The 13,015-nt window shown below is 44.1% G+C and overlaps 1 protein-coding gene across 1 annotated transcript in view; it reads right to left on the bottom strand.

Moving 5' to 3' along the window:
- LOC144828003 (uncharacterized) overlaps positions 1-12,664 on the bottom strand; it is a 50,795-nt gene extending 38,131 nt beyond the window's left edge. Inside the window, exons 1-2 of the mRNA XM_078686150.1 lie at positions 12,361-12,664; positions 11,523-12,085 (exon numbers count right to left, since the gene is read on the bottom strand). Of these exons, the coding sequence (XP_078542276.1) occupies positions 11,523-12,085; positions 12,361-12,517 (720 nt within the window). The 5' untranslated portion in view covers positions 12,518-12,664. The remainder of the gene's footprint in view (positions 1-11,522; positions 12,086-12,360) is intronic.
- Positions 12,665-13,015: the final 351 nt, after the last annotated feature.

The raw sequence follows: 13,015 nt of genomic DNA, 5'->3' as shown, positions 1-13,015 counted from the left end.
TATAACGCCACATGCAAGATTGTTAAAAACGTGTGGCGCGGAGGTAAATTGAGACCTCTGGTAACAAAATCACACTCTGTAGAAAATAATTCAGATAAACAAACTGAGATAATAGCGTTGAAAATGGCGCTAGATAATGCGGATCGCGAATTCCCGACACTAATAGTGTGCGATTCATATTACTGCGTCAAATCGTATAATAACCATTTGCAGAAATGGGTTCAAAACGGTTACAAAGATGACACAGGTGCCACAATAAAGCAAAAATCGCTTTGGGAACAAGTAGTTCTTTTACAGAAAGAACTACCAAAGACTCACGTGATACATTCATTGAGTCATGAACGTGATGGCGTTCACGTTCCAGGGAATTCATTGGCTGAGACAGCCAAAGCGTAAGCAAGTAAGCCGGCTTCCGTAGCTACAAAAAAGCGTTCAGGAAAATACGTAGACGGGGAAACGATGCTGGCGATAAAAACGTCATCAAAAGGCGACTGTTCAGCGCTACCTGTCAACTATCCACTCAATTATACATACGTAATCGATGCAAACTCCGTTCCTTTTGCTCAAATCCCTGGAGTGGGGGATAGAGTAATTCCAAACACGAACAGGAAAAACTTATTAGTGGCAGACGCACATATGGGTGAGGGTCTAAGACACCTTAAGATTAAGGAATCTCTGAAAGAATTACAATCAATATACTGGTGACCGGGAATGAGCCTACAACATCACAAATTCGCAATAAACTGCCCAGACTGCAACAGAGATCGCAGTGGCGAACCAGCCGGTGTATTGCCATGGCCCTTCGCTTAGAGAGAACAATGAAATCTATATGCAAAAACCCAGTAATAATGCGTCCCATTAATATTATTTAAGACTAAATTCACTTAAAAATGTAGATCCCAGCTCTCGGCTGACGTCTGAACTGTTATACAAGATTTGCGTGTCTATAGCGGCATAGACGCAATTGGCATGCTACATTCTGACCAGGGTCCTGCTTTTAGCTCTCGAGCTTATAAGGAGGCCATGACCAGCATGGGCATTGCATTGCGGGAATCTTATCACTTCCTTCCTGAGGGAAATGGGATGGTGGAAAGAAAAAACCGAGACATAGAGCAATCTATAACGGCAAAGGTATTAGGTTCGGGTGTTGGGTGGGTCAAACATTTAATAAGTGTCCAACGTAGTCTTAATAATCTGCCAAGAAATTCTCTAAAAGGTTTCAGTCCATACGAACTATTGTTCGGGACTAGAATGCATATCCAGGACCTCGATAGTCAAACTTCAGTGGTAGAAAGAAAATGCTTTGATATCAAAGATCGTTTGGCTATTTTACAGGACTTAAATGAAACAAGAAAAGACCTGAGCAACATAAAGTTGAAACAACAGCCAACAGCCACTGAAGAGAAACCACCTGTCCCAGCAAGGCCTGTCTGGATTCCAAAGATTGGGGATCTGGTCAGAGAGAAAATCGCGGTGAAGAAGGAATTTGGGCCTTCTTACAGAAAAGCAGTACCTGTCTTAGCTGTCAACGGAACAAGATCAGTTGTACTACCGCCTCTTGCTGATAAAAAGGAGAACCGAGTTGTATCCATCGACCTGGTTAAACCACAATCATGTGGCCAATAATAAGTAGTAGGCCAAGTGGACTCCCAAGAAGTAGCAGAACACCAAAGTTTGCTACAAATCAAGAGGTTCAAACTGAGAGACTAATCACATTTGATAAACCTACAGTGAATCAACAAGGACTATGCAACAAAGCCATGGAACTTATGCCTCTTGAAACCCAAATTACAACAATTCGTCAAGAAACACCTGTCTACAACGATGTAGCCACAGACTATGCTAATAAAACAAGGAAAATTCCAGAAGCAATTCCAATAATTGACTGAACTGCATCAGGCTACTTCATCAATTTCAATGACTTTTCTGAGGATCCGAGCAAACCTGAAGAACAGCCAACAACAACAACTTTTAAAGACAAGGCTAAAAAACTCTTTCATCAACTAAAGGAGACCTATCTGATTTCCCCATGGATTGAATTTTGGGTGGTGCTAGGTGTACTTTTCTTCCTGCTTTGGCTCATCATGGTACTATGCTTGGGACACTTCATTGAGGGAAAATATGTTACAATGGACACAGCAAGCCAGAACATCAACCTGGTCCTAAAGCCACACAAGTCGTCACACATCGAGAAAAGAGAACTTTCTTCAGTAAACTTCACAGCCAATCCATTACCCGGTGGGGTAGCATGGGACAAAACAGATTACGATATATATGGCCCGGTCGAACTCTTGAAGTATCCTCATCAATTTAAGGTTTCATTAAGTGACTTTGTAAAACCGAGCACATTCTCTGATGATTGGGACTTTAAAGGTATTAATGATATGATGTCAGACTTAGTTATGTCAGCCAAATTTACGGAACATGATTATTTACAGGGTTCATCGAATTATGATCAGATGTACTGCTACAACCACTATGGTAACCATTATTTGCATAAATCTGCTCAGCCTAGAAATGTTTTAAATTATAATCAATGGGAACATTGTGCAACTCCACCAAAAGGTAGTTCAAAAACATTCTATGAGAAATTTCCATACTTCTCAGGGTTTAACACAAGTGAAGCAGAAACATTTTATTTCAAACTGTTAAATAAGACAGGAATGAAAACCATGCTAACAAATACAAAATTAATCTATTCAGAATTATTTTATGAAAAAATGAATACATTTGGTTTTGATTTCTGGAATAATAACATTGAAACAAAAACAAACTGGGGTACTAGAGACTGGCAAGTCCGAGGTATAGAATCATTACTCAGAGCCTGCATGATCCCAGAACAAATTATATTTTTGAATGACACAATTCAACAAACAACCTGTCTTGGCCTAGCCAAAATTAAAGACTTAAACAAACCGTCTATTCCAAAGCCATCACCTGATAGTAATATCACTACAGATGTTGAGATAGACGTAGCCCATATTTTTAACCAAAACAGAACACATCCTGATTGGAAGAAATGGTTGATCTGGCCCACAGACACAAATAACTGTCAAGATAGATTCCTGAACAAAATATAGGGGTTCAAACTGTCAAGGCCAGACCCTAGATACTCCCAGCGACAACATCCAGGGATTGTAACAACATACAGCGGGGGTAAACTATGCCTTGAATGGCTATATACATCCACACTGGCAGAAATTAAGCAACACTTAACTTTACTTAAAGAAGGTGCTGACTTGCGTGATTTCATTATGGGACCACGCAAACAGCGTCAAAAACGTTTCATAGCGGCCTCTATATATGCAGCTTATAACGAAGCTTGGAAAGTAACTCAAATTAAAACAGCAGAGAAAATACGGGGAATTGACCGTATTAATTTAAAAATAATCACTTTCTGTTGTGGACAATGGGTTAATGACTCTGTCTTCCAGAATATATTCACTGGACAGTATTGTATCATCTGCAATCGATATAATAGAACAGGACATGCTAATGTTACAACATAGTCAGTCCCAATTGCGTTCTATTGTAGAGCTTGGCTGGACGTTACAAAATCTGCGTTCAGGCTACGTGCCTTGGCGTTTAATCAACACAACGTCACTGTTCTCTATCTTTAACCTTACTGATATACAAATCAGCTTGGCACAAAAGGGAGCAGAATATACAATTCTGAGCATTGAAAAACTTGAGAGATTACCATTGACAATGTCAGAACGACCTGTCATTGAATGGATAATACACTGGATAATAACTATTCCGATAACGACTTTCCAATTTCGATACTGCCAACAGTATATACAGGCAGGCCAGTATGAAAGGTTGGGTAAAGGATACATCAAGTCATCATGGAAATTACCTTACACACAAACATGTTCTATTGAAAAAGGACAGAATGTATTTCTTAGTGGTGATAATTGTGAAAAATCACTAAGTGGTATACTTCGGTGTCAGGGAATAAATTTGCATGGGGCCTGTGAGGGGACTTCAAATAACCTTTCATGTCACCAGCTTGGCACACCTGCAACTCGAATAGAGCCATTCTTTAGACGGCTTTCTAACGGGAGCTACATTCTAATAGTGGACCACAGATGTTGTGGCCTGGTGCCAGGAAAAGCTTATCTCGTAAGTGTAACGTCCAGGGTCACTTGCTGTGAGCAAGTATTGTATCCCAACGACACTCCAGACAGGGAGGGAAAAATTTGGCCCAGTCTGAAAATCTCTTCTATTCGAATTGATACTTTAAGCAGAATGAAGTCTGTTCTTCTACAGACGCCAGTGCACTTGACGTCATCAAAAGAAACGTATGATCTCCAAGTTGCAAGGACAACGGCAGAGATTCATAACCTTTTATCAACAAATTGCCCCCTACACTTCGCAGAAATGCTAAATGAAATCTTAAACATTTCTGATACGAATGGTATCGCGAGTGTATTTAAGTCAATTTTTTCGGGACTGTTGACACCTTTCGAAGCAGTCCTGGGCATCTTTTCTAATTTTGTCCATTCACTCTTTGGCGGCCTTCCACTCCTGTTGGAACTCGTAGCAGGCATTTTATTTTTGACTCTCCTGCTTCGTTATGGCAAGCCATGTCACAGACAAGACTCCAGCAACAATGGAAGAAACGATTCTAGCTATACGCTATCGGGACCGCATAACTAAAGTCCTTGGATTAGCCTGGCTAAGAGATCTGAATATGACCTGGTTTCTTTCATTCAGACCCATCTGGCAAAACTGTATCTTACCTGTGTTAAGATGTATGCTGTGCGGTGAAGAATGCGTGTTAGACGTCTGTCTTACACTACAATCAGAAGTACCATTGGATACAGATACTTTGCTGAACCCAGTAAAGGCTCATGCATCGTGTTGTCCCCAGCGGTTACCCATCCTGATGACGGCATTCGTTGAGACTTCACCACTGCGATTGAAGGGTAGTGAAGTGCAAGATGAGAGCAGCATCAACCAGGTACGACCCTCTGTGAGCACTGCTAATCCTGTCATCGATGATAGCAATCACGCTCACGACTGCACAGTTGCGGCATTTTCCAACTTGGTCGAACTTTCACCTGAAGCGGCAAACTGCTTTTTTGAAAGTCAGTCTGAAATGATGTTCTCACCCGAACAGAAAGAATAAACTCTTAAGCAAATGAGCTCTCAGCGTTCCATGAACTCTGAATTTGGCCTTCAGCTTTGAAAAACAAAAGCTTCTGAAAAATATTTGGAACTGTTTTGACTTCTTCCCTTGAAAACGAAACTATTTTTCCCCGATTCCAAAATATTTACTTTTTTTGGCACTCATCATCTGCTTAAAGTAGAACTATTCTTAGAGAACAGAGCTTCTATTTTTAGGAACTCTAGATACAATATATTAACTCAGCCTCTAGCATATTTACAAAAAACTGTATTTATATGTGATGGAATGGTCTCGCACTTTTCTTTTCTGTATTAAGAGCCATTTCATGTGTAATTTTCGCAAATCATTCATGCTGCGATATATGTGCATCTTTTTTTGAATGATTACACTGCTTGAAAGCATACAGTACCTATACTCATTTTCGTGTATTTCGCATATACAATTTCAGATGCAAAATAATGTATTTTGGGGTGGATCGGTATACACATGCACCGTTAGATATGTTTACTATTGCTTAGTTTTAGTAATTATGGACATGAATTCGTGGAGTGGGTGTAGTGTGTTTTATCTAGGTACCTGAATCAATATCCTATTCTTTGCCCTTGTCCGGTTATAAATCAATAATATCCCTGCAACGGCACAGAAACCCTTTTCATAATTCGGTCATAGCGCATGCTGTCACATTAAGCAAGCCTATTCCTCCAGCCCCCTAGAAAGCACACCGAGTTCTTAAACAAATCCAAGCCTCCAGCAACCTGGGAAATCCCCGCTGCTATTGTTTTGATTTCGTCCGAGAACTCCTGTAAAGCACTGTAAGAACGACCAGTCCTTAGTGACATCTTTATTGACGTCTTATGTCCATCCTTACGTCAACCCCGGCACCTTTCAGGTATAAATATACCAACGCTGCCTTAAGCAAACACACGGTGGTAATCCTGGAGCAGAGCAGCTACTACTTCCGAAGAGCCCAGCTGATGCGAGAGCCCACGGACGCTGCCCCTCCCTTTTGACGCGCTGAGAAAGACGCTGTCTTTTCTCTTGCCGAGAAATCCAGCCTCCGGCATTTCCAGCCTACCCTTGCAGGTGACTGGGATACCGAGTCCTGAGAGAGAGATACCAGCCCTCCTGCCTTCTAATACCCAGGTACTGAACTGACTAAACCCTTACAGAGAATTATTGAGTCAGATTATTGGCAAACCAAACTTAACTTAAACTGCTACTTACTTACTCCCTCCCATGTATTAGGCTTAGGTCAGGTACACCGGGGTAGGCGTAGTTAGAAGCACCAGTTGAGTACGATTAGTCAATGTATATATGTATGTATCTATTTTATCCATTTTAAAGTATCATATGGCTAAGAAACCATATCAATGCTTTTACAGTATTATTTCATAATCCTGCTTTTACTGTATGCACTTTACTTAACTATAAGTATTGCAATTGTAGCAATTCATTTCTCTTGTATGAGGAAAGAGACTGCTCAATAAATAACACCTTTTATTGAAAATGCCCGTCTCTCTGTTTCTCTGCAAACTGGTGAAACTAAGTACGCACTTATTGACTGAGTGAAATAGCTGTCTTTTGTTTTCATACGACTCTAGAGATATACTCTTATTCAGGGAGAGCAAAGTTGTCATGTTTTATGGTTGTCAGAAACTAAATCCCTTCTTGTCTATCCAGGGAGGTTAAACTCATCCTCGCTTATTCGAGAAAGTTTCTAGTGAACTCTGAGCTAGCTGGCAAAAAACTTACGTCTAATATAGTCAGTAAAGACCTAGATAACCTCAGTCCTACGTCTACACTACTGAATATATTATTCCAATGCGCAGAGCCTATTGGGACTATAGGAACTACACTACAATGATATGCAGCTAATGCTAACATGAGAGAGTGATGTTTTAACTGCCCAGGTTAAACGAAAATTGTGCCTTTTGCAGTGTTTAATTGGATGTCTCAGAATAATCTCCAATGTTACACTAATAAGATGGAGGTGTTGGTTTTTGGTTCACCACCACCGCGGTGAGGAGGTGAGATCTGGTCCAACTCATTCCCCTCCCGCCGACTCCTCCCATTGTAGTACGTAATTTAGGAGTAACATTTGGTAATAATTTCCCCTTCAAATCCCAAGCTGAGAGCATGGTTGGTACATGTTTTGGCCTTCGCAGGATGCTGAGGCTGTTTCTGTATATGTTTCTAGCTTCCTGTCAAAAGTAGGTGATCCACTCTTTGATAACGTCCCAGCTGGATTATGCAAATGCTCTCTCCTAGGGTCTCCTGGAATACTTGTTATTCGCTGCTGCTCATCTTTTACTCAAGATTCCTAGGAGTAGCACAGTGTTTGCCCACCTCAAAGTCTTGCACTGGTTTCTGGTGAATCAGTGACAGAATATCGACGACCTCAATATCGAGGTCCCAAAATATCGACACCAAAATACTGAAGTCAAGAATATCAACATCCTATCTACTTCATGGTAAGTAAAAAATATCAACAAAAAACGAAATATTGTTGTAAAAAATATTTTTGTTAAAAATATAGTTTTTTTAATATGTAACAAATAATATAAAATAAAGTAAATAATAAATATACTTTGAAAAAAGATAGTTATAATTATTATAAAATGTTTAAAATTAGAAATAAATATAACATAAAAAAAATTCAACATACATATACATAAAATATAAAATATATATTTACTTAATAACATTAATTAAAAAATAATTATGAACAATTATAAAGTGTTAGAAACATTTTAAAAATGATAAACACATATATACATATATCAGTAAAATAAAAATAACATATATATATATATATTAATTCAAAATATTACAATATTTTTATTCGTTTACAATAACATTTTACCAGCCGCGGCCGGTAGTGGGAGTACCGGCCGGGCGGTGACGTGGGGAGGGGAGGGGCAGGTTGGGGGGTAGTAATGTATGGATTACGGACTTTAAAAGGTAAGTAAACATAAAAAAATAAAACGAATTTCGTTGCACACACTGCATCACCAAATGCGATGCAGTGTGTGCAACGAATTTTGTTTTATTTATTTTTATGTTTACTTACCTTTTAAAGTCCGTAATCCATACATTACTACCCCCCACCCTGCCCCTCCCCGTCCCCACATCACCGCCCGGCCGGTACTCCCACTACCGGCCGCGGCTGCGTTTTACACTACATTAACAGCAATAGTAGGGAAATGATTGGATAGTGGAGGGGATAACATTACTATCCCCACTCCAGGGTATGCAACAGTAGGGAAAGTGTTGGATAGTGGAGAGGTAAAAATTACTATTCCCACTCCAGCGAGTGCAACAGTAGGGCAATTTTTGGATAATTTACTATTCCAGTGAGACACTTTTACGCCCCCGCTGCGTCAAAACCTTACGCCTCCTTGCAGCAGGCGTGACGCAGCATGTTAGGTAAAGGCCACCCGAGCATTGCTGGAGTTGCGTCGCGCTTGCGACATGACTCCAGCAATGCGCTGCCCGTACGGCAAAAGATGCGACACGCATCTGACTATCCTTGCTCCATGGTGCGCGCATTGTAAATGCGACACATCCAGGGTGGCGCAAGCATAGTTTTACGTGTTGTATCTTTACTGGTGCATCCCTGCTAATATGCAGAGGTGCGCCAGTCCTTGTAAATCAGCCTCACGGCTTTTTAATGAGGTGTTTTAACACTCATTTGTAGATCTTCTCCATTTTCTGACCTATCAGCACCAGGACACTCTATTGAGTAGCTGTGAGCTTTATAAATGCTTTTGATTTGATTTGAACTGCACTTCAACCACTGTTGCTTCAATAATCATGTGCATATGTGTACATTTATTTGGGAGCATTAAGGATATGTTGTAAAACTTTAGATTATTAAAGATTCATGTGTGAAGGTCCCTAGGTAACCCTAATTTTCCCTCTGTGCAGTACACACATGACATTACTGCCAGTGCCATGATTCATGACATCGTTAATCAGAACACACAACTTGTAACATTTCCAAAATAAGAGACCTAGGGCCCGATGTAGGTAGGCCGTTACCGATCGGTAACGGCCGAAAATACCGAATCTGGGCCCTTACCGATCGGTATACTGGCATCGAGATGTAGGGCACAAAAAAAAGTACAAATGGGAGCGAAAACCGAATCGGAATGATTACCGAATGTAAAAGAATGCGATACGTACATACCGAAAATCGGATACAGTACGAATCGGTAACACACCGAATCGGATGCAAACACCGAATCGGTGCATGTACCGATTCGGTAGTGACACCGAATCGGACATAAGCCGAATCGGTGCATGTACCGATTCGGTAGTGACACCGATTCGGACATAAGCCGAATCGGTGCATGTACCGATTCGGTAGTGACACCGATTCGGACATAAGCCGAATCGGTGCATGTACCGATTCGGTAGTGACACCGAATCGGACAGAAGCCGAATCGGAGAACCTACCAATTCGGTAGATTCACCGATCGGGAAAATCCCCGCTTCGGACAGATGGGGAGATGTAGGGAGACACAGAAACACCGATTTTGGCTCAAAATCGGTAGAATCCACTCGGAAATTACCATGGATTACGATCAGGTGGTAACCAACTCCAACCCATAAAAACAGCCCCAAAATGCATTGCAACTTGCAGGATGGCAGCTTTTTATGTCATAGCGAGGCGGCTACGGCTACAGCAGCAAGGAGAGAGGGAATGGCAAAGAGAGGAGCAGGTATACAGACAACGTATCACCCTGGTCATGCTGACAGATGCAGAGATCCTACAGCGGTACAGGCTGGACTCAGAGACCATCACAGACCTCATTAGGGACCTCCAACCCCTGTTGCAGCACCCCACCCCAAGGGCACACGCAATCCCTGTGCAGGTGCAGGTGCTATGCTGCCTACACCTGCTGGCGTCTGGCAGCTACCAAAGTGTAGTCGCTGTGGCAGGAGGGGTGACCCAGAGCAGCCTGTCAAGGTTCTTCCACAAGTTCCTTGATGCCATGATCCAGAGGATGGCCCACTACATTTCCTTCCCTGCAACCCAGGCAGAACTTGTACAGACCAAAGCAGACTTTTACCAGATGGCAAGATTCCCCCACATCATTGGCTGCATAGACGGCACACACATTCCGATTTGCCCACCATCTGACACAGAATACATCTACCGCAATCGGAAGTCCACTCACACCATCAACGTACAGGTGATCTGCAATGCGAAATGCATCATCACAGACCTGGTAGCAAAATTTCCGGGTAGTACCCACGACTCCTACATTTTCCAACAGAGCGGCATCTATGCACGGCTGATGGCTGGGGAATTTGGAGAAGGATACCTCCTAGGTGAGACACATCATCAGCCCCCCATAACCAAAAACAGCAAAGTGAAATACATGTATGCATGTAAGTAATTTTACCCCTTTTCCTTCTAGGCGACAGTGCATATGCCCTCCGTTCATTCATTCTCACCCCTTACCTCAACCCCTCTACACCCAGCCAAAGGAGGTATAACCGTGCCCACAAAAGCACCAGGAATGTTGTGGAAAGGACATTCGGCATCTGGAAAAGCAGGTTTAGATGCCTGCACAAGAGTGGAGGTGCAAGGCAGTACACCCCCATCACCTGTTGCAAAATCATAGCTGTCTGTGCAATGTTACACAACCTTGCGGTGAAGAAGGGCACTGAGGTGGAGTTGAGTGACTACGAGGACCATGATGACGACGAAGCTGTGCCACTAACACAGCCAGCTGGGGTGTGTACGCCAAGTGATGGGAGACATAGACGTGAGGAGATAACAGCAAACTATTTCTGAGTGAGTAAAAATGCACAGACAGGTGAATGGTTGTGTTGAATAAGCAATTTTTAATACTGTTGCTACACAGTTACTGCACTGATGTGCAACAAAACAAAGGTGTAATGTCAATGAAAACAAAAGTCTAGGGTCCAGGTTGCCTCACCCGCCCTTGCTAGGCTATTTCTTTGAGCGCTTTGCAGCCCCACTGTGGTGTCCCTCACCCCCTTCAGAATGACCAGCGGCATCTGCGGAGCGCCTGGTGCTCCTGCGTGGCTCTGACGCAGCGCTGGCCGGGCTGCTGCGGCTGCTGCTGTCCCCAGCATCCCCCAGGTCCAGGGCAGGATTTGCGGCAGTGTTAGAGATGATCAAGGCCTCCATTGCTGTCGTGATGCGGGCCATTCCCCTTGTCAACTCTGCGGTATTTTGAGCGAGACTAGACTCCATGTTGGCACCACGCTGACAGAGTTGTGCCGTTGCTGCAGCAAGGCGGCTCAAGGAGCGGTTCTGCACCCGGGCATCCCGCCTGCGCACCACCTCTTGCTCCTCCATTCTGCCACATAACTGTGTGATGGCAGTGGTTAGCCTGCCTAAACCTTCTACTGCCTCCTTGTTGGAAGCCACAAAGGCCTGAAATCCTTTCACCATTTCCCCCATCTGCAGGTTGTGCTGCAGGAGCTGGCGTTGGCATGCCATGATGGATTTCGCCTGCTGCCTTTGGATCTTCACCATATTGCCTTCGAGGCCCCGGAACACACTGGCCTCCCGTGCTGGGTCTGCAGTGGTGGGAATGGCACGGCGCCGGGTACTGCTGCTGCCCGCCTGCTGCGTGGGCTGGGGTGCCACTGGTGGGGGTGTGGTGCTGGCCGGGGCCTGAGCCCCTGCTCCCAGGACAGGGTGTACTGGAGCCACAGTGGCAGGAGCTGGTGTAGGTGGAAAGAGCTCCCTTGTCGGGGAGTTCTCTGGGGAGAATTGCAAGGAGGGTGTGCTTTGCATTTGTGGGGAGTGAAGTGCATCAAAGTCAATTTCCAGGTCTCCCTCAATATCCAGGCCTATGGTGTTTTCCTCCTCCTCCTCGGCAGCCTGACTCGTGCTCGGCCCTGCGAGTGCAGTGGTAGATGGTGCTGCTGCCTCCTTTGGCAGTGTTTGTCCGCCTGATGGTGCCCCTAGGTACAAAGAAGCATTTGTAAATAGAGTACCGATGTATTACAGTCAGTACAATTAAAGCATTCCACATGTCCTAGCATCTCCGTAGAATGTGTTCCACTGTTTCATGTCTTGTGATTCTGCACTGCCATATTTTGATACCTACTGCTGACTGGATGTACCATGATGCTTGTCTCTTGTATGTTGGTTGCAGTACTGTGCTGGGGTTTGGCTATGCATTGTGTCTAATGGGGAGGTGTCTGGTAGGGTGTGTCCTGATGCGCATGCCTCTTACCTGTAGCTGTAGCTCTGGCTGAGCTGTCCAGGGTCCCAATTCCGGTCACGCTCTCCCTCTCAATGGTGCTGGAGACCAGTTCCTCCAGCTCGGTGAGGGGTGGCGCCGGGTTCCTGCCACCACCAGTGACTCCAGCCTGCTTCTGGATCTCTGCCATCTTCCGTTTGGTCAGGCTGCGGATGTCGTAGAAGCGCTTCTTCAGCTCATCCAGGGACCTGGGGGTGACACCCACAGCGTTGACCTTCTGACCGATATCGCTCCAGAGCCTCCTCTTGGTGCATTCTGGCACATTGAGGGACAGCCTTCCGAATAGCTGCCGGTGCACCCTCACCACCTCCTCAACCAACACCTGCAGCTCGGTGCTGCTGAACTTAGGCTTCCTCTTCTGGCTGGACTTCTGGCTCTCACTCTGGTTTGCCATCTTGGTCTGAACAGTTCACTACCTCCTACTCCCACTGCTGCTAACTGTGACTGCTCAGCTCAGGCAGGCTCTCCAGAAAGTTCTTAATTGGCTGCACCTGCCAGGGTTGCCACTCCCTGTTTGGGAGGGGGAGGGGGAGCCACCTCATTGGCTGAAGCGGCTTTAACCGAATCGGCTATCTCCGAATCGGATATTACCGATTCGGTAAAATCCGAATCGGTATCATCTGATTCG

The sequence above is a fragment of the Lissotriton helveticus genome, chromosome 4_1, assembly GCF_964261635.1.
Source record: "Lissotriton helveticus chromosome 4_1, aLisHel1.1, whole genome shotgun sequence".
In the NCBI taxonomy this organism is placed as follows: domain Eukaryota; kingdom Metazoa; phylum Chordata; class Amphibia; order Caudata; family Salamandridae; genus Lissotriton; species Lissotriton helveticus.
This window is presented reverse-complemented; position numbering and strand designations above follow the sequence as displayed.